The 21,532-nt window shown below is 38.2% G+C and overlaps 1 protein-coding gene across 1 annotated transcript in view; it reads left to right on the top strand.

Annotated features, from left to right (window-relative positions):
- The window catches only part of LOC127426405 (protein bassoon-like), a 126,975-nt gene that overhangs the window by 7,394 nt on the left and 98,049 nt on the right, over window positions 1-21,532 (top strand). The window contains exon 2 of the mRNA XM_051673187.1: window positions 13,577-14,344. Within this exon, the coding sequence (XP_051529147.1) occupies window positions 13,577-14,344 (768 nt within the window). The remainder of the gene's footprint in view (window positions 1-13,576; window positions 14,345-21,532) is intronic.

Genomic DNA, 21,532 nt, shown 5'->3' with positions numbered 1-21,532 from the left:
GCTTAAAGGGAACTTTTTAGTGTTTAGGAGTTCACTGGCATATACACAGATGAGACAAAACATTATGACCACTCACAGGTGAAGCGAATAACGTTGATAATCTCCTAACAAGGCCATATGTCAAGATCTGGGTAGATTAGATGATAAGCGAACAGTCAGTTCCCGTATTCAACGTGTTGAATGCAGGAGACATGGGCAGGAGTAAAAACCAAAGCGACTTTGACAAGGGCCAAATTGTTATGACCAGATGACTGGGTCAGAGCATCTCTGAAATGGCAAGGTTTGTGGGGTGCTCCCGATCAGCAGTGGTGTGTGCCTACCGACAGTGGTCCGAGGAGAAACAAACCACAAACCGACGACAGGGTGTTGGGCGCCCAAGGCTCATCGATGCACAAGGGCAAAGAAGACTATCCCATCTGGTCCGAACCGACAGAAGGTCTACTGTGGCACAAGTCACAGAAAAGTTTAATGATGGTTACGGGATGGTTACTGCGTTACTAGCTGCAGACCGGTCAGTGTGCCTATGATGACCCCCGACCACCGTCAAAAGCGCCTACAATGGGCACATGTGTGTCGTAACTGGACCTTGGAGCGGTGGAAGTAGGTCGCCTGGGCCTTGTACATGTGTGCTGTTTATCTAGGAATGTGATGACACCAGAATGCACTGTGGGAAGTTGACAAGCCAGTGGAGGGAGTGTGATGCTCTGGGTAATGTTCTGCTGGGAAACCGTGGGTCCGGCTATTCATATGGACATCAATTTGGCACGTTCCACCTACCTAAATATCGTTGCAGATCAGGTACACCCCTTCATGGCAATGGTATTCCCTAATGGCAGTGGCTTCTTTCAGCAGGATAATATGCTCTGCCATACTGCACACATTGTTCGGGGATGGTTTGAGGAACATGATTAAAAGTTCAAGGTGTTGCCCTAGCCTCCAAATTCCCCAGATCTCAATCCAACTGAGCATCTGTGAGATGTGCTGGACCAACAAGTCCGATCCACGGCAGCTCCACTTTGCAACTTACAGGACTTGAAAGATCTGCTGCTAATGTCTTGGTGCCAGATACCACAGGACACCTTCAGGGGTCTTGTAGAGTCCATGCCTTGGCGGGCTGGTGCTGTGTTGGTGGCACGCAGAGGACAAACAGCATGTAAGGCAGGTGGTCATAATGATTTGGCTCATCTGTGTATATGACACACATGGACTAAAAGCCACAAAACTCTAATTTTGATTTATGGGGTCTTTAAATGAAACCTCATAACTGACTTATTTGGAATGCTCTACTTAGGCAGCAACTCTGTGCATCACACACTTAACTTGATTTCAGTAGAGTGTGGTATTAGCATGTTGCTAAGCTTAGTAAATGGGTATGTTATGTTCGGAAATTAAATAGATTGGTCTGTTTCCTCCATCCATGCACCGAATGTCTTGTGTCTTCTGGTTTTCACGGTATCTACAGGATCTGCCATGAGACTGACAGCAGGAACTGAATTTAGGGCCATCTGGGCTTCAACACACATCATAGCACAAACAAAAAGAATACATGCACACACACACACTGAGGCTCTAGAGATTTCATGCCATTTTTCCACCATGACACAAATGTGCCCAGGCAGCTTTTTTTTTTTTTTAATGGTTACCATATGTAGAACTATATATAGCCTATAGATCATATAGGCTATAAATAGTGTACTAAAATATAAGTATGCATAGAAAGTGCATGGATGATATCCACATGGATTTTTGTCTTTTTTTTTAAATATTACAAAAAGTCATGCATATTCAGTTGTATTTGCTAAGGCAAGTGAGTATACTTAAGATTTTTTTGCCAGGTGTATAATAAAATGGGCGAAAAAGCCTTTACACCTGTATCTAATGAGGGGATGAGCCTTTTCTAGGGATCACAATATCATAGAGACCTACTTTTTTATTTTGGGCTTTAAGTAGTCAACTAGCAACTAGGGATGGACATTTTTGAGTAATTCGGTAGTCAAGTACTCTAACTAGGCATGTCATAAAATATTGAGATATCGGTTATTGATCTGCATGTTATTTTATCGATATCTTTTTGAGGCATCGATATATTAACATTAGCCAACATTTAAATTAGAAGCCTAATTTGCATGCTTTCCAATTCACTTAGTTGGGCTTCTGCTGAATTTCTGGCTTAATAGCATTGGGAGACCACAAGGGGGTGATACATTTACTTAAACGGGTTGCAAGGCACGGGTATCACAACACAGGATGGGTATTTTAGAGCTCCTTGCACAGGACGCATACACACAAAAGTTACAAAGATTTTTCTACTTCTTCAAGAATGAAAGTGACGTTCATGAATTTGCAGGTTAGTGTATGAAATTGGTTTAACTGCAAAAACTGAACGATTAGAAATTATTATACAGTTCCTCTGTATGTATCTTTGAAGAGGTTTCATTCAAGCCATCAAACCTCAGAAAGACATACAGTACTGTAACTGAAAATACATTGTGTAGGTTATATGAAAGATGCATATACACAATATGTCATCCACTGATGGCTAGAGTAAATAATCTTTGTCCTTTGATAATGATTTGGGTTGATTTTAATGGAAAACTATGCGAGTTACACTCCGTGGCACTGTAGATTTTTGAGCAGCCTCCAGAGACGTGAGACCACGCTGTGTATGTACTTTCATAGAAGATAATTATTTAGAATTTTAGAACGTTCCATGTCATCTGCCAGACACGTCCAGTGTGCAACACCCTTTAATTCATCCTGCCGCTCACACTTTACCAAAGTTCTGTTGAGAAATATGTTTGAAAATACAAAGACTATTGTGCAACGGGTAGCCCTATTTATATCTGAAAAAACCCAGATACATATCGATAATCATCTACAGATTATTGATGAGTGCAAAAGGCATCGATCCCAAGCCTAAATCTAACCCACAAAAAGCGAGTAATCGATTACTCGTTAATTAAAATGTCCATTAAAAATATCAAATATGACATTTGATAAAAATATATATTTTGTTTTATTCACAATCGTTACCAAGAACAGATTCTAAGGCCACATCAACACTAATTCGTTTTCGATGGAAGGCATACTCCACACACACTGTGTTTTTGTCCAGCAAAAACTGAGCTTTTCGAAAACGCTCTCCCAAATGAGTTTTGAAAATGCTGTTTTCAGAGTATCTGAATGTTGTCATGTGACGCAGTCATGGGATCCATTCAACCCAAAACAATCAAGATGGCGGCTCATGTTGTAGTGGCATTGTTGTGCCTGCCAATTACTTTGATAGCATTGTTAAAGATAAATGTTACTTTGTACAACTTGTACATTGCATTCCTTCAAAGGCAACAGGAAGTTTACCTGAATTCCTTTCCGGCGACGGAACATGAAGACAGTTGCGTTTCAGAAAGGGGATTTATGAGTTTTCATACATTTCCATGTGGATGAGCAACTTTTGGAAAATGCTTGAAAACGGCAGTGTGTTCGAAGAGCATTTAGAAAAAGAAAGCGCCATTTTCTTTTTTTGGGGGATTTTCACCCATTTTCTCCCCAATTTGGAATGCCCAATTCCTAATGTGCTCTAAATCCTCGTGGTGGCGTAGTGACTCGCCTCAATCCGGATGGCGGAGGACGAAGTTGCCTCCGAGTCTGAGACCGTCAATCCACACATCTTATCATGTGGCTTGTTGAGCGTGTTATCGTGGAGACAGCGCATGTGGAGGCTTCACGCTATTCTCCACAGCATCCATGCACAACTCACCATGCGCCTCACCGAGAGCGAGAACCACATTGTAGCGACCACGAGGAGGTTACCCCATGTGACTCTACCCTCCCTAGCAACCGGGCCAATTTGGTTGCTCTGGAGACCTGGCTGGAGTCACTCAGAACGCCCTGGATTCAAGCTCGTGACTCCAGGGGTGGTAGTCAGCATCTTTACTCGCTGAGCTACCCAGGCCCCCGAAAGTGCCATTTTCAAATATATCAGTAATAATAAGCTAGCTTCAACAAACTATGCTTTTCATTTTGAGAAAAATAAAAATAAAAAATGAAATGAATAATACGCATAAAAAAAAGAAAAAAAAATTACAGTAAAAGCTTACATAGAAACCAGTACTGACGGCATTAGGGTAATGCACATATATAAGCTCTTCATAAAAAGGCTATCACATTTTTATAATTTCACATGTTATTATTCAGAAAAACAAGTAGTGGAAGTTGGATTCTGGCTGTCATCTGGATATCATCTTAGATTCTTTCCTCTTTTAGCACACTCAAATTAAACAACACATGAATCAGAAGTGCTAGAGTTGATATTGAACTAGGGTGACCAAACGTCCAGATAAAACAGGGACAGTCCAGATTTTATGAGCCGTGTCTCGCATTCCAACAGAGGTACAGCAGGGACGTCTTTTGTCCCGATAATCAGTCTTAACTTAAATGTTTTACAAAACTGATATTGCTGTGTTTCTTGCTTTTTCTGTCATGAGAAATAACGACAAGTAACAAGAAAATTTTTCATTTCCGCAGTCAGAATCAGGGGTATCATTTCTCTGAGCAGCTCCAAGCCTTTGCTAAACTTCCCCCCCCATCGCCCCCTCCTACCTCTGCTGATATCTGTCAACCCATATGAAAAGTCTCCCCCTCACCTGCTAGAAGCTAAAAACTGGGGAGGGATGGATGATAATAGCACCGTACAGTACAGGTCAAGGTAATCAAATGGCAAAATAAAATGAGTCTTCTTCACATACCCTACTACACTGGTTTATTCATCACTCTCCACAAACCATGCAGCGAAAACAAAATTATATTGTGTGTGCTGCGCTTTTCTAGTACTGTAAGCTAAAACTGGGGGGCTGTTATTAGCACAGGGGAATACATGTAACTGGTGTGAAATGACTTTAACATCTTTAAATTAATTTTTGTATTAATTGTAGGACACATTTCAGTTGTGCATTTGTCTGCAATTTTTGTCTGTGTAAATTTGGCACAATATTAAGTGTTTGCAATGTATTGATCTGTCATAAGTTCTGTACAGTAGAACTTACTGTACCAAAGGTTGCATAAAAAGTTTTTTTTATTCATGGTCATCTGGTCACCCTATATTGAACTCATGTGTTAAATGGCTGCCATTCTCTGAGGGCTGAGTAAGAATGCATTGCTCACCACGCAAATATGATTTATCAAACAATAGATTACTGTGCTTTTGTTCGAAATAGCACAGTGTCTCATTGCCTTTTCAAGACAATAGAATCTGTCATGCATTAAAGAAAAGACTCCCCACTTTTGGCGTTAACACACAAAATATTCATTCATGTGTAAACTGGGTAGTTATAGCAATTGTTTCTGAGAAATAAGCTTCTTTCGATTAAATGTCATGTTTCTGTGTATTTCATAATAGGGAAACACCCTATAATAAACTTAAAATGTTTCACATAGTCTTTGCTAACTTACCTGAAGGTGACAGAATATTTTAGAGTATATTGTAGCCTATACTGCCTGTACTGTTCACAACATTACCATAATTACGAGATGACAACTTGTAGAGTTTAATGAGAGATGTTTACAGCCTTTGACTCTGAACCTAATTGTTTCTATGGCAACACATAATATCATTAAGTAAAGTAAATCCAAAATTTAAGGTCATAAAAAGTCTTAAATATCTTAAATGATACAGCATAAGTCTTAATTATCATTTAAAGAGGTCTTAAATTTGTGGCCGGAAAAATGGGAATCGTGATATGACCTAATGTGATTATCAAACTTCAGAAGAATACGATTCAATTAAATTAATGCACGCGTTGCGTCTTTCAGAGTGAAAACTTGACTGTTGTATTTTCTCCAAGCATGCCGGGGCTTGTGAGTGTTTTCAGCTGTTGCAGAGCAGTTTGCAACTATTAAGCCATATCGGAAATTTATGACAAGCGATTACTAATGATCACCTGTTGATGATGATGATGTAGTGTTGATGAAATTTGACAGTGTTTACTTTTAATTATTTATATTGTAATACGTTACAGATTATTGTAGGAGTGCACATTTTATTTCCCTTATCTGTTTGTGAACAGCTGGAAGCAGTGAAGCGTGAACATTTCAAAATAAGAGTCCCCGGTGTATTTCAGCTTTTAAATTTAAAAGTTCCGCACTATGAATCAAATCTTTTTTTCTTTTTTCCCCCCAGTAAGAGTCTGTGATACACGATTTATTTTGAGATTGTGTGGGTTTGTTTTGGTATGGGGATACGGTATTAATTTTATTTGTTCAGGTCTTGAAAAAGTCTTACATCTGATTTTAAAAACTCTGCAGCAACCCTGATATACCATTGATGAACAACCTTAGAGCTCAAGGTAGGTCTGTCTGTACAGGTTTATAAGTTATTGTTGAAAATCAATTCGTATATGGAAAAAATTAATGGGATTTTTACTTCCAGAACCAGACTGTTGCACTCTATATAAAGCCCCTTATTTTATTATTTTTGTATCACTGAAATAGCTGGAGGTGGTTTATAATGGAAGCGGTCCACATTCAAGTTTGATAATGGGGGCCTATTTATGTAGAATTGTTCTATAGTCTACAGGATTCAGCACAATTACATCAGAAGTAACTGTAATTAAATTACTGAAAAATTAAGAGTAATCCCTTACTTTTTTTTCAATGAAAAAGTAATTTAATTACCGTAATTAATTACTTAGTAATGCATTACACCCAACACTGGTGGCCGTACATTTATCTCATCAATCAGCTCTGATAAGCTTTCTGTTTGGACAAATACATGCAGAGAAGCTTTCGTTAATGAGGCTTGTGCCTTTGGAGACAGGGAAAAAAGGTGTGTAGAGTTTATAGAGATATTTAAAGTTTTCAGGGGCCTCAAAAATGCTCTTTTGATGGGTCTCATCCCAGTTTTGTCTCATTGTGTTGCTACAGTGGTTTTCTGTTAGGAAATTGCAGCATTCAGTTGCTCTCTGTCTCTCAACCGCTTTAGACTGGAAACAGGCAGCCGTTCCCCTCTTCTAGCTGTCTGCTGGTTTATTCCACATTATTTGTGACTCCATCTGTTTGCCTTTCACCTGTTTTCTGGATCCGTATCGTGCCTTTTCGTTCTGTCTGTTTCACCGGCTGCAATCTGCTCTTGATTTTAAAGTAAATGATTTAGAGTAAATAATGACAGAGTTTTTTGGGGAGTGTTTTCAGCTGTTGCTGAGCAGTTTGCAATCATTAGGCCATATCGGAAATGTATGACAAGCGATTACTAAGCAGCTGGATGCATTGAAGCACAAACATTTCAAAATAAGAGTCCCCGGTGTATTTCAGCTTTTAACTTAAAAGTTCCGCACTATGAATCAAATCTTTTTTTCCCCGGTTATTGGTATTTTTGGTTGCATCATAAACTGCATCTGGAATTTAATTCAATTTGGACTCTTGTAGCCTCTGTCTGGCCCTCCCCATCACAGGAAGGAAAGACAAAGAACATTTCATGTAGGCTACTAATTTTAGAAACTATCGGCAGATTAATTGTCTTTCTTTCAACTCATTATCATATCAGCAAAATCCAATACTGGTTGAACTCTTATTTGTATTTATATATATATATATATATATAATGGTACATAAACCAATTTTAATGTGATATTTGTGGAAAACATGTCTTGAGTATTTTGAGAATTTTTTTTTATAGTTCTTATGGATTAAGGTACCAAGCTTCATTGCAACAAGTACTAGTTAATTAATTGGGGTCACTATCAAATTATAAATGTCCATGAATTTATGGTACAACTGCATTTCCACAGGAACCACATAGTAATCATTTTGCTACTAATTTGCCAACATTAAAAAATATATATATTTTTGCATAATAAAAAATAACACAATTTTTATCTCCAGAGCACCAAGACATTGTCTATAAACACATCAACAAATTCTAAATGTTCCAATGCTTCACATATAGACTCGTCAATCTGGACTAAACTACCCATGAATGAAAAATGCATGCATATCCCATGTTATTCTGCTAATAAAGTCCTGTATCACCATTGTAACAGCTGGAATAATCAATTTGAAAGCGAAGATTAACACAAAGTTAAGTCTAAATAAAAAATTGTACAGAATATTGTACTGTGTGGGGCAGTGCTGCAAAACTCATGAATATTAATTATGTTATGCACAGTAAAAGATTCTTTTAAATTACCTGTTTTGATCAACAGTCATTATTAATGACCGATTCTAGCACCCAAATAAATATTTCACATAATATGGTAATTTCATTTCTACATCTGCAACTATCAGTCTGGGGATTTTGTTAGTCAGTAGATGAATACATAGATCAGCAGTTTTGATTAAAAACATGACTGATTGATCTAGTGGTAATTTTTTGCTTTAGTTTTTAGAGGTTTTGGATTCTAATTCACCCAAATATAACTTTTTATTTTAATAAAACAAGATTGCATCTTTACATCAGTGGATGGGTGTTACGCTTTAAAAATAAAATGCGATAAAAGATGTGGGGAGAAGAGAGTAGCAGAAACACAGACACATTTATTGACAGTTCTGTATATGAAAGAACAGCAACAACCACAAACTCTCCGCTCCAGCAGTGGAAATCCGGAATGCACCTGCGTGCACGTGAATGAGATGACAGTTCACGAACCACCATCTCCCATCACACAACCCAGCCATGAAACACTCAGTTTATATAGGCAGGAAACACACTGCGCACCGTTGCACCCCATCAACAAGCAGCTCACCTGGTTACCGCACACCTAAGAGCGATTAAGAGAGAGGGAGAGAAAGAGAAAAAGACTACACACAAACACACACACACACACACACACACACACACACACACACACACACACACACTACATACACACAAACAATATGGTCGAGAAGGCCGCAATGAAGACTTATCATAACATTCCAAAATCCTAAAATATGCCATTTATGAAGCTGAAAAACAGTGAGACTCCAAAAGTGCCCTTCTGACTCATATGTACATAGACCAACAATATATTTAAAAATAGCGCAGATGGAACATAAGAATGTCAGTCTGTCCTGAACTTAATTGCAAAATGGTATGTTGTCGACTGTAGTCTTATGTTTAATATTATGGAAATAATATACACTCACAGAGCACTTTATAAGGAACACCTGTACACCTACTTATTCATGCAATTATCTAATCAGCCACTCATGTGGCACCAGTGCAATGCATAAAATCAAGCAGATACGGGTCAGGATGATTGTTTCACATCAGTGAAACATTCAGTTGATGTTCACATCAACCATCAGAATGGGGAAAAAATGTGATTTAGACTGTGGCATGATTGTTGGTACCAGACGGGCTGGTTTGAGTATTTCTGTAACTGCTGATCTCCTGGGATTTTCATACACAAAAGTCACTAGAATTTACTCAGAATGGTGCCAAAAACAAAAAACATCCAGTGAGCGGCAGTTCTGTGGACGGAAACGCCTGTTTATGAGAGAGGTCAATGGAGAATGGCCAGACTGGTTCGAACTGACAGAAAGGCTACGGTAACTCAGATAACCATTCTGTACAATTGTAGTGAGCAGAATAGCATCTCAGAATGCACAACTTGTTGAACCTTGAGGTGGATGGGCTACAACAGCAGAAGACCATGTCGAGCACTTTATTAAGACCATAGTGTTTCTAATAAAGTGCTCAGTGTGTGTGTGTGTGTGTGTGTGTGTGTGTGTATTTGAATTATTATGGGGGCCTTTCTCAGCAAATATTGATATGTGATTAATTCGATTAATCGTCATGTCATTCATTCGATTCAAAATTTTAATAGTTACTACTTTAAAACACAACAAAAAAAGAAGAAATCATTCTTTTTTAAAATGTTTTTGGGTTCCCTCTCATACTAAATACTGTATATTAAAGACAGAATACACAGACAGGCAAAAGAGAAAAACATTAAATGTAGGCATGAAAGGTGCTGGTTAATATGGATACATTTAAACAGAGTGTAGAGAGTGCAGTACTTTCGTGTGTGTGTGTTTTACTGAGTGTTAGTATTCAGCTCAGTGTCTTCTAGAGATTCTCCTCTACTCTTGGATTCTCTCTACACTCCAGCTGACTAATCAATGCCTTGGGTGCTGCACCATCATTTGAGTGTAAATCAGTGGAAGTCGTGTGTTTGTGTGTGTGTGATTGTTTGTGTGGAGACATTCTGAGGGATATTAGCATAAACCTGTACACATTTACTTTCTCATAAATCCTACTCATACACGCACACACAAGTACGCATAAAAAGAGAGATTGTTTAAATATGCACAGATCCTGCATGTCCATGCATTAGCCTATTCCCAGAAGAATGCAGTATATTGTTAGGCTACTAGACTGACGTTGAAAAATGTTTGGCAAAACTGTTGGATGTAATGGAAAATATATTTAAATATATTTAAGATACTGGTTCTGTCTTGTGCTGTACTGTATATTTAGTTTTGGGTTGTATTTCAAAATTATAAATGGTCTTTATAATGTCTGTCGCTTTTAATTGTGATCTCTTTAATGGCTGTGTTTCAAAACCTAGTTAGCTGCCAACCTAGTCCACATTTTTCGGCGTTGTTGGCACATTCAAATGTTGATTCGAATGTTTGAATGCATCTATGATTTGTTTCGAATGTGCCAGTGACGCCCAAAAATATGTTTGGAATAGCATACTAAGGGGGTCCCTGGCAAGGGGATCATCATATTTGGGGGTCCTTGACATTAAAATGTTTGAAAACCCCTGTACTGTGCAATATGCAGTACACTCGTATTCCAATTGCAAATATACAGTAATAGCTGTCTAGGTAGGCAGCTCGCTAGGTTTAAACAAGCAATTTGTTGACAGGTGATTATGTTGAATGTCTCATCAGCTCTCAAATAGTTGGTCCTGTTATAGTCAGAATTAATGAGGAATACATGGAGATAGGGGCTGGTCTTGAGAAGGGTGGAGTATAGGAGTCAGATAATGGGTGGAGCTTTGAAAAGAAGGGACTCGTAGAGGGTTGAAAGCAATTAAGTAACGACCAAGAACAAACACAAAGAGATGACGATGATGGAGCAGAATGATTGGATGAAGAAAATGCAATGTGAGAAAGATGAAATGAAAAGTTAGAGTAGAAGTAGAGAGAAAATAACTAATAGATTGACAAAGGTAACACATACTGGTTGTCCCGGTGTCTCTTTTTGTAATTCCCCAGCGTCCTTTGGGTTCCGAGGATGTTTTTGCTGTGTATGTGTGAGAGACAAGTTAAGACTTGTCATACATACATTTTAACACAGACAAGGGTCATGACTTTGCCACAGAAAATGCACTCTGAATACTTCACAGTCCTTCAATATGACTGACAAACACAACTAGCGACATAATCACAAAATAACACAGTGTACTGGCTCAGAGTTTCGACTTCTGTTATTTTTTTATACTGAGCTAAATGATTTTTTCTGTTCTCCAAATCTATTCCTACCCCTAAACCTAACCCTTACAAAAACTTTTTATGTTATTAAAACATTATTCAGTATGTTTATTAAGCTACTTTCCTCGTGGAGACTTTCCTCGTTTTATTATCCTATCTAGATGTACAGCATATCCTCATCTTACTTAACTGAAGTACTTTTGAACTGCTAAATCACAGTGAAGAACCAACAATCAAACAGCTGGCTGTATTCATAAATTAACAAACTAGGTGTCGAAAGTGCACCGATTATTTTTCAGGCCTTTTTAAATATTTGCCATGAATTATGAATTACTGTGCTGGAATTGAATCCCACAAGAAGGTTTGGCGTTAATAATTCTAAGAATAATGATCCCTGTGACACATGTGACTGTTCTATGAAGAATTTGCTCATTATCTTTCTTCATAACCCAGAAGCGCATGCAAGCGAGAACATTTACCCACAAACATAATTTCTGGAACAGTCATCAAGCCATTAAATTTCACTATTTGTTATTAGTTGTGTTTAAAACGTTTTATACTGAAAAAAAAAAAAAGATTACTGTGATGCAGATAATTAGTAATGGAATATCGTGTGTGTGTACTGTATGTATATGTGTGCTTGTGTGTGCAAATGCTATAAGATACAAAAAGTAAGATCTGTGGCAGTACCAGATTGTAATACGGTGGCACTTTTTTACCTAAAAATATATACCATGGTACTTAATGATTGCCATATTCACGTATCATGGTCAACCGATGTGAGTTTTTCAATGGCCGATATGCAGTACTGAATATCGATAAATATAAAAATAACATGTCCAAAAAAACATGGTAGTGTCATGGTACTTTTTGTTAGTGTGGCCATTCTTCTTAGAGTGAACTTCAGGTTAAGGGTGATTACTTGGTGTAAAGATGCTCAATAACGTCACACACAAACGTGCGCACGCACGCACACACACACTGCCATTATCTCATTGGATGTTAAATGAATATTATCAATTTGATGTGGCATTGACAGCAACCGGTCCACCATGATGACAGATATCACCCCTGAACCATGTAATAGCTATCTCATCATAACCAGAGAGACGTGAGTGTGTCTCTCATACACACATCTCCCACGTGCACATACACACATTATCTGGAGAGAGGTACAAGATGGCTAGAAAGCAGAGAAATTGAGAAATTTTGAAATACAAAAAAACTAGAGCTGTCAATCAATTAAAGTTTTTAATAAAATTAATGACATGATATGCAGAGTATGATATGCCTGAAATGCAGATAATTCAAAAAGACTTGTTGTGGCTAATGGGTCTATCATTGAATAAACATCACAAAAATGTTATTTATAAGTTTTCCTTTTTTATTTTTTGTACATTAATTATCTGAATTCATGTGTTAAATCGACAGCCCTAATAAAAACAATTATGAAGACAGTATTATCCTGGACTTTACAAAGCTGTCTTGATTTACTGAATTTAATGATAGTTTATTAACTTGTTTATTAATTGCCCTCTGACTCCACCTCTGGCACAACTTTGCATCATTAAAAGTAACTTTTATCGGCAGCAATCACAATTATGGCCTTTAAGGCTCGGTAGAAGGCAGTTAAGCACACATTTTAGTCCGTTTTCTTTGACAGCAGTAAGCGGAAACCGTCTCAGTATAACCAATGTCATATCGTGTCAGTTGAGCTGTCAGATGTTACAGTTTTGTATGATATGATTTGTCATTTGGTTAAAGCCGGCATGTCAGCCTTCATGTCTCAACATGTCATTTCCAAATATTATATTACTGTACATACACAAGACAAGCTTGTCTTGTGTATATGGGGTTTGTTTAAATCCCTAACATCAAGTATGAACAAAATTTATGGTAATGCTAGCCTAAGCGAGCTCCAGTACAGAAACAACTACTTCATTTACAAAAAACACATCTTATAACCTCTACCAGTCCTGATGGTACATGCACGTATGTGTCTTGTCCTCTAGTCCTCTTCTTTTTCTCCTTTTCTTCTATTCCTCCCCCTCATCTTTGTCATCTTTGTTGTTTTCACATTGATGCTCTTCATTATGTGAAATTAATGACCAATCTTCTGATGTAATTATATTGTCAGTAAATGGTTCATTGTCTCTCCCAGGTGCAAGAGTGGTTGTGTCTGAACTGTCAAATGCAGAGGGCACTGGGGATGGACATGGAGACGCCACGGTCAAAGAGCCAGCAGCAGATCCACTCGCCGTCCCAGCCTAGCAAACCTCAACCCCAGACTGGATCACAACCCACAGTGCCCCCGCAGTCCCAGCCCCAACCCCAACCCCAACCTCAACCCCAGTCCCAGCCCCACCCAGAAGCAAAGAAGCAGCCCGTCCCCCAAGCTACCCCTCTAAGCAAACCTCCTGCTCCAGGTGCCATCCCTCTTCCAGGCTTGGCCAAAGCCCCTTCCCAGCCTGACCTCTCTCGCTCAGGCCCCGGAGCACAGCCCCAGGTCCCGCGGCAGGACCAGACCCGCAGTGCCGGAAGCTCCCCATCCCGTCAACCTCCTCCACCAGAACAACCCTTTGGGAAACTATTTGGTTTTGGTGCTTCACTCTTGAACCAAGCCAGTAGTTTGATATCTGTGGATCCCGTGCAAACTGCACCGCCAGCCCAACAACCTTCATCCCCTAAGCCCCCACAGAAACATCCGGGACCCCCTGGGCCTGGTCCAGCAGGGAGCACTAAACCTGCAGCCCAGCCCGGTCCACCACGGCAGGATGCTGCTCCAAAGCCCAAAGTGTTCTGCCCACTGTGTAAGACTGAGCTAAACTTTGGGGATCCAGCCAAGCTTCCAAATTACAACCTCTGCACCCAGTGCCACACCCAAGTCTGCAACATGTGCGGCTTTAACCCTACGCCTCACCTGACCGAGGTAAGAAAGGAGTTTTTTTTTTTTTTTCTGGATTGTTGTGCAGTTTTGGAATGTCTGAAATATTTAGGCCCTTGTTAATGTACCTGCAACTTGCAAGCCTTAAGTGGCTCTTCAGTGACATTGTTGTGGCTCAAAGTCTTTCTTTTCACTAAAAGTGCTCTTTGACAAGTTTTCGTCTGAGGCATGTGAGTTGAAGTAACGACTTTTACGTACTTTCAAATGACCACTATGATGTGCCCTTACTTTGGGTGCTGGTGAGTAACCAATTAAAATTAACTTCAGTCTAAATAAGTAATTTAAGCTGAATATTCAGAGACTATTGAGAGCTGGAATCGTTTTCGTGTTGTATAGTGTGGGAATTGCATATTTATGCTTTGTGGTGATGTCATATCCCAATGTATAAGATCAGTGCAGTTCAGGTCAGTTTAGTTCCAAACTGCTGAGCTAGGTTTTTCTTTTTTGAGTTACATCAAACAACAGATCTTGTGTCGCCAAGGGTTAGTCGAGGAAATAATATGGAGGCATATCAGTGATCAAGAAATCATTGACCACATAATACGATATCATACATACCATGTTATACGGTGTTGTGCTTTGGATAGTGGTAATTTATATAACATCGTTATGTTGATTATATTACGGATAATATCTAGATATAACATTTTCAAAATATTTTTTTCGATAGACTGAAAGGTGTTATCAGTATCACACATAGAGCATCCGTAACACAGAGTAACCCAAATGTTGCTAATATGGCACTGCTCATTTCTGTTTATTAGAACATCTCAGACTTATTGACCTGTTCACTGGAGGGTGTTAGGTCATTGCAGTCTTGTCATAGTAGTATATTTCAGGGGAAAGTATATTTGAGTGTTTTTTTTCCCATTTTCAAAAGTATATTTGAAACTTAGTCTGATTTAGATGCATTTACTGACCTTTAAGCTGTCAAGGAACTGTTGAGGTGGGACTTTAGAAAAATGTTTGGATTGTCTTTTATATAGGCCTTTCTGAATGGAACAGATTATCAAAAATGACATTTTGCATCTGTGCTCCAGGGGAGATTCTGCTTATAATATATGATTATTGTAATGTTATGTAATTTTTTATTGGGCTGTCAATTGATTAACATTCTTATTCTTTTTAAATTAAAGTATGTACACGTGTCAGACTGACATCTTTTGCTTTTGCCAATTTCTCAGATGGTAGGAAAATTGCTTATTACGGAATTTACGTCCAGGTCAGGGGGCATGATTAATTGTGTTATAGTATTTTATTTTGCAAAACTTTAATTACACAAAATTTATGCTTTGAAATGTCAGCCCTAATATTATATATTACATTGCTGTAACCTACATTGAGGTTTACTGATATACAAACTTAATTTCCTACTATGCTGATTGCTGCACAGATCATGATTGTGACACAGTTCCTGAAAATTAAACACAGACATTTGGCTGAATTTAGTAGCTGACATCTGTATGAGGATATATGTCATATTGAGAGAGATACAAGTTTTTCTAAGCTCAATTTCAGTATGTGAGAATCCACCTTAAAAGTATTTTCACTGTGTTTCCGAAAACGCTTTCACATTTCTACCACCTGTGCTGATGTCTTTGAAGTCATTTACAACTCTCAAGCTGAAATCCATTAAATTACTCACTGCCCCTCATGTCAAAACCCCATGAGCATGCAGACGATTTCATTTCCTTCCAATAAAGTAACAGTCCTCATGCAAATTAGTCTCATTGATTGCATTTAGGCTACTTAATTCAGAGGCCAACAACATTGACCCCACCCTGTTATCCGTGTCAGAAATTTTTCTGATGGGAAGTGAAGCTGGGGGATTTTTCCACTAAGACAGCGAAAAGATAAGTATGCAAATCCGGTCTTATTGAATGATGGCAGTAATAACAAGCTTTCAGGCAAGCATTGCATTGTTTTATTAGCTCACTTAGGCTTAACATAGACACAGCTGTCACAAATAGAGTGTGAAGACTGTAAAATAAAATCCTAAGAGAATATCATCTGTCTTGTATCTTTCCCATGGTTTTAAAAGGGCATAGATAGTTACGTGATGTGGGCCGCATTCTCCTTTTGTATATCTCATGTTGTGTCTGCCAACTGACCTTTTTGTGGACTAGTTTAATCCCTTGTGTCATGGATGCTCTTGTTCAGGCTAATGTCCCTACTCTTTGAAGAAAACCAGTGCAATGGTTTTCTTATTAAAAGATCTACATTTAATTATGAGTAGGTATGTCTTTGTACACATTCCTGCCTTGTTGACACCCTGCTATAAAAAGATCTGCTGGTCTTGCATTTTTAGCCAGCCTGGTGTTGCATTATTAGCTTAGCAACATGCTAACATCTGACTCTATTCTATTTGCAATCACAATACTATATAGACAGCAAGGTAGCTCACTAGGCTTCGGAACAGAGCTAATGAATTGGCTGAGAAAGCTTGCTTACATGCTTCTTGTACACAACTCCTTTCTCTGATAACAACTTTGGTTTAGGTTCTTTTTGCATACAGGAGTAACTAGTTACTATGGAGTGCACTTCTTGATACTTTCCTCCAAACAAATATGATTAAGCCTCTAGAGCAGGGGCCAGCAACCTTTTTGAAAGACATGGGCATGTATGTGATTTTCCGAAGTTTGAGTCCACTTGTGAAAATGTTTCTATTTTCCATTTTTCTAATTAATTGTTTATTTTATTACAAATGATATTAGAAGCATAACAGTGTCAGTGAAAAATTTGTGCAAAACTCGATGATTATGATATAAAATGATGTGAATTTTCACAGAGCATCTTATGAAAGTGCTTTAATGAAAGAAAACCTGTCCTTTTGTATAAAATGAGTTAATACAGTTAATGGCTGGGTTTCCCGAAGCACTATGTAGGACGTTAGTAGCACTTAAGTAGTACTTAATCTCTAAGGCGTGTTTCCCAAAATAATTGTTATCTAAGTAGTTCGTAAAAACGTTTGAACCACGCTTAAGTCCATTAAATGCAACTTAAACATATATTTCTGGCATCTTTCACAGTTTATCAAAGACAGTGGGACATTTAATAAATTGTATGAATATATTTTGATCATTGGAAAGCCATTGTAAACTATTCCAAACAATAAAGTGTTTAAAAAAAATCACTATGAAATTAGTAGGTAGTATGTGCATGCGACGTGATAGGTCTAAATGACAAGACACGTAATGCAGAATAATGTTATTTTAGCCTTCTTTGATAAGCATAATTGTAATGGCAATAGAAAGTCATGTTCTTATTAAACAGATTATATAAAACATACAGTATGTGAGTAATGTGACCTTGCAGATTAAAACTTAAATACATACACCAATCAGCCACAACATTAAAACCACCTGCCTAATATTATGTAGGTCCCTCTCGTGCTGCCAAAACAGTGCCAACCCGATGATATTCTTCTCACCACAATTGTACAGAGCGGTTATCTGAGTTACCGTAGACTTTGACAGTTCAAACCAGTCTGGCCATTCTCCACTGACCTCTCTCATCAACAAGGCATTTCCATTGCAGAACTGCAGCTCATTGGATGGTTTTTGTTTTTGGCACAATTCAGAGAAAATTCTAGAGACTGATGTGCGTGAAATTCCCAAGAGATCAGCAGTTACAGAAATACTCAAACCAGCCTGTCTGACACCAACAATCATCCATGCGATTATCTAATTAGCCAATCATGTGGCAGCAGTGCATAAAATCAGGCAGATTAGGGTTAGGAGGTTCAGTTTATGTTCACATCAACCGTCAGAATGTGGAAAAAATGTGATCTCAGTGATTTTGACAATGGCATGATTGTTGGTGCCAGATGGGCTGGTTTGAGTATTTCTGTAACTGCTGATCTTCTGGTTCAAACTGACAAAGTCTACAGTAACTCAGATAACTGCTCTGTACAATTGAGAAGAATATCATCTCAGAATGCTATTCTGAGATGCGGGTTGGCGCTGTTTTGGTGGCACAAGGGGGACCTACACAATATTAGGCAGGTGGTTTTAATGTTGTGGCTGATCAGTGTATGCCTTAATAAATAATTAAAATATGATTAACAGAGACATTAGAGCGAGAGTGTGCAATGAGAGATTCTCTCTCTCTCTCTCTCTCTCTCTCTCTTCATCCTCCTCTTTTTGTTTCAAATCGGCTCGCCTATAGTCTTTTTACAAGGCAGTAACAAATTGTATGATGCATGATGGCAGTAAGGCTACAAGTACGCGGTGCCTTGAACTCTTAACCAGATGATCTATTAATATTTAGACAGGTCTATGAGTAGTTTAATACTGATGCCCTTCATTTTAATCCTGTTCTTGTGCATTTGTTCAGTTTCCAGCCAAAAAACGTTAGGATACGTGATAGCCCCTTATGATTCACATCGCGTACATTCACATTACATGCATTTATTGCATCACTTTCATTAACCTCTATGATTGTGCATCAATACGTCTGAAACTTCATCTTACTAAAGCCATTATTATTTCTGTAATTAAATTCTGTAATAGTTAATAAATTTTGGCGCCTCGACAATGTTACAAACAACTTCTATGTTTGTTAGTATTTCCACATTGTTTTCATGTTGAGAAGACAAACTCTGGACATATTTACCAAAGTGATCAGCACCAGTATCGAAGCACTTAAATTCTACTTTATAACGAGCGATGTATGTGCTGGTTTGGGAAACAGGCAGTACTCCATTGTAAAATGGCGAGCGACGTTCATTTGTATGATCGTTAAAGCTTAAGTTGCAATGTTATCGGGAAACCCAGCCAATGTCACAAATCTGCTTATTTGATTACTGATCACGAAATTGTGTGGAATCTTAAATATTTCTTACATCATAAATTTTTCAAAATCATGCAGAGGGGTAATCACTAGCACACAAGCAACAGCGAGAGAGGAGCAGGCAATTTTTTATAAAGTTTTTCGCACCTGCATTCCAATCTACATCTTGATGTAATCCTTCCTCATAATCACGCAGTGTTTCATCAGCTGAATTGGAGGCTAAACGTTATTAAAGTGTGACGAGACTTGCTCTGCGTTTGCAAGCCATTCGCGCATCACAAGCCACTTAAACATATAGCCCTTTTCAGTGAATCGCACCTGCAAAATCCTAAACCTTTATTTCCAGGTTTACTTTGTTTACATTTACATTTATGCATTTGGCAGACACTTTTATCCAAAGCAACTTACAATGCACTTATTACAGGGACAGTCCCCCTGGAGCAACCTGGAGTTAAGTGCCTTGCTCAAGGACACAATGGTGATGGCTGTGGGGATTGAACCAGCAACCTCTGATTACCAGTTATGTGCTTTAGCCCACTATGCCACCACCACTCCACTACTTTATATTATATACTTTTTGAATCCCACGATGTGGGTTTATGTTTTCTCTTTTAATCGTTTAATGTTATTTTGAATGTGACCATGGTTTAAGGAGGGTGTACCTGTATGCTGGGTTGGAAATCTCAAGGATTAATGGTGGTGTTTTCCTATTACATCACGTCTTATTCTGAAAGCAAAAAGAAACAAATGAAACACGGAATGTTGGCTGTCATCCACACAGCCTGACCGAAGCAAAGCGGGCGATTAACCGAAAGTGAAGCGCGAATGGCTTGCACGCGCTGCACAAGTCTGTTGGGTATACTGCAGTCTCGTCACATTTGAACTTTTTGTTTAACCTCCCATTCAGCTCATGAAAACACGCTGCTTGATCACGAGGAAGGATTACATCAAGATGTAGATTGGAATGCAGGTGCGGGATTTCATATGAATAAAATAGTCGACTCCTCTCTTGCCGTTGATGGCTTGCCAGTGATTACCCCTCCACGTGGCAATGCTGGCACGCGTGTCATAGGTTGCCGACCCCTGCTCTAGAGGCAACTCACACAACCCTAGTCATATTTGACACATATTTATTTATATTAACTAACAGAATCTAGGTCTGAAAAATATGTCATAAAAGATACTTACGGTAATACTATCACACTACTCTTAATATCTCTGCAGGTATTTTCTGCATAGTATGCAAATATTTTGTATTCATAGAATACCCTAATACATTTGCCAAAATGTGCAGTAAACAACAGAGAGCACTTCCGTTTCAATATTATTGACTGAACCATTGTACTATTTTTATTAAATTTATTTTTACATCTCTTTCATGACTCTTGGTCATGATGTCAAAAGTTAAGAAACAAACTTTGATTAAAAATGCAACATACCATATTTATTTCAGCAATAATACACTCAAAAAATATTTTTGAAAGCCTATTTTTATGATTTACGCATTTCAATTTAATAACAAATGTTCATCAAATTTAATTGTTTAATCTTTAGCTAAATTAATAAAACTTTTGTAAAATGTAATATATATATATAGCAGATGCAAACTTAAGGCTGAGAATGGTGTGGAATATTGCTGTTTGAAACGTTGCATATTATGCACACTACTTCACATACTTAAAAAAAAAAAATAGGAATGGTATATACAGTAAATAGTATATGTGCAATATACAGTAACCTAGTATTCCATTTTGAATATAGCCATTAAAATGCTGTAATGATAGCTCAAACAAGTCATTTAATCATTTTTGACCCGATTCATTGATTCAGTGAACCGTTTGAAAGAATCAATTCAATCAAATGATTCCCTGTACTCGTCGCCAGCTGAATATTGTAATCCTCTTTTATCTGTAAGCGGCAATTGACTGAATTTGTTTGCACTCTGGTGGATTTGTGTTCTGTTTCACAGGCCTCTTCAGAGCAAAACAGCTGCATGGGGAAAAGGTGGGGTGTATTTTTAAACCACAGACCTAGATATTCATAATGCATAATTTATCCTCACTCTGTAGTCCCTACTGCTCCTTATTAATTTAGCTGAGATGCTGTTTTAAGATGCGTGACTGTGCACGTATGCGTGTTTGTTTGCATGTGCTATCATGGGGGAGACGAGAGAAAGAAAGCAGACATCCCTTGATCCATGATTCGTGAAATTCAACTGCAGTTTGTAAATGAGATAGGCCAATTGTGTTTACAGTGTTCTGTAGCTTATGGTATTCTTTCATAAACAAAAGGTTGATTTGTATCATTGTTTCTCAATGAATATCTCAGAATTTGATTTGTATCTCCCAGTGGCTTGATAGTCTGTTGTCACTGTCCGATATT

Source organism: Myxocyprinus asiaticus, chromosome 35 (assembly GCF_019703515.2).
Source record: "Myxocyprinus asiaticus isolate MX2 ecotype Aquarium Trade chromosome 35, UBuf_Myxa_2, whole genome shotgun sequence".
NCBI lineage: Eukaryota > Metazoa > Chordata > Actinopteri > Cypriniformes > Catostomidae > Myxocyprinus > Myxocyprinus asiaticus.
This window is presented reverse-complemented; position numbering and strand designations above follow the sequence as displayed.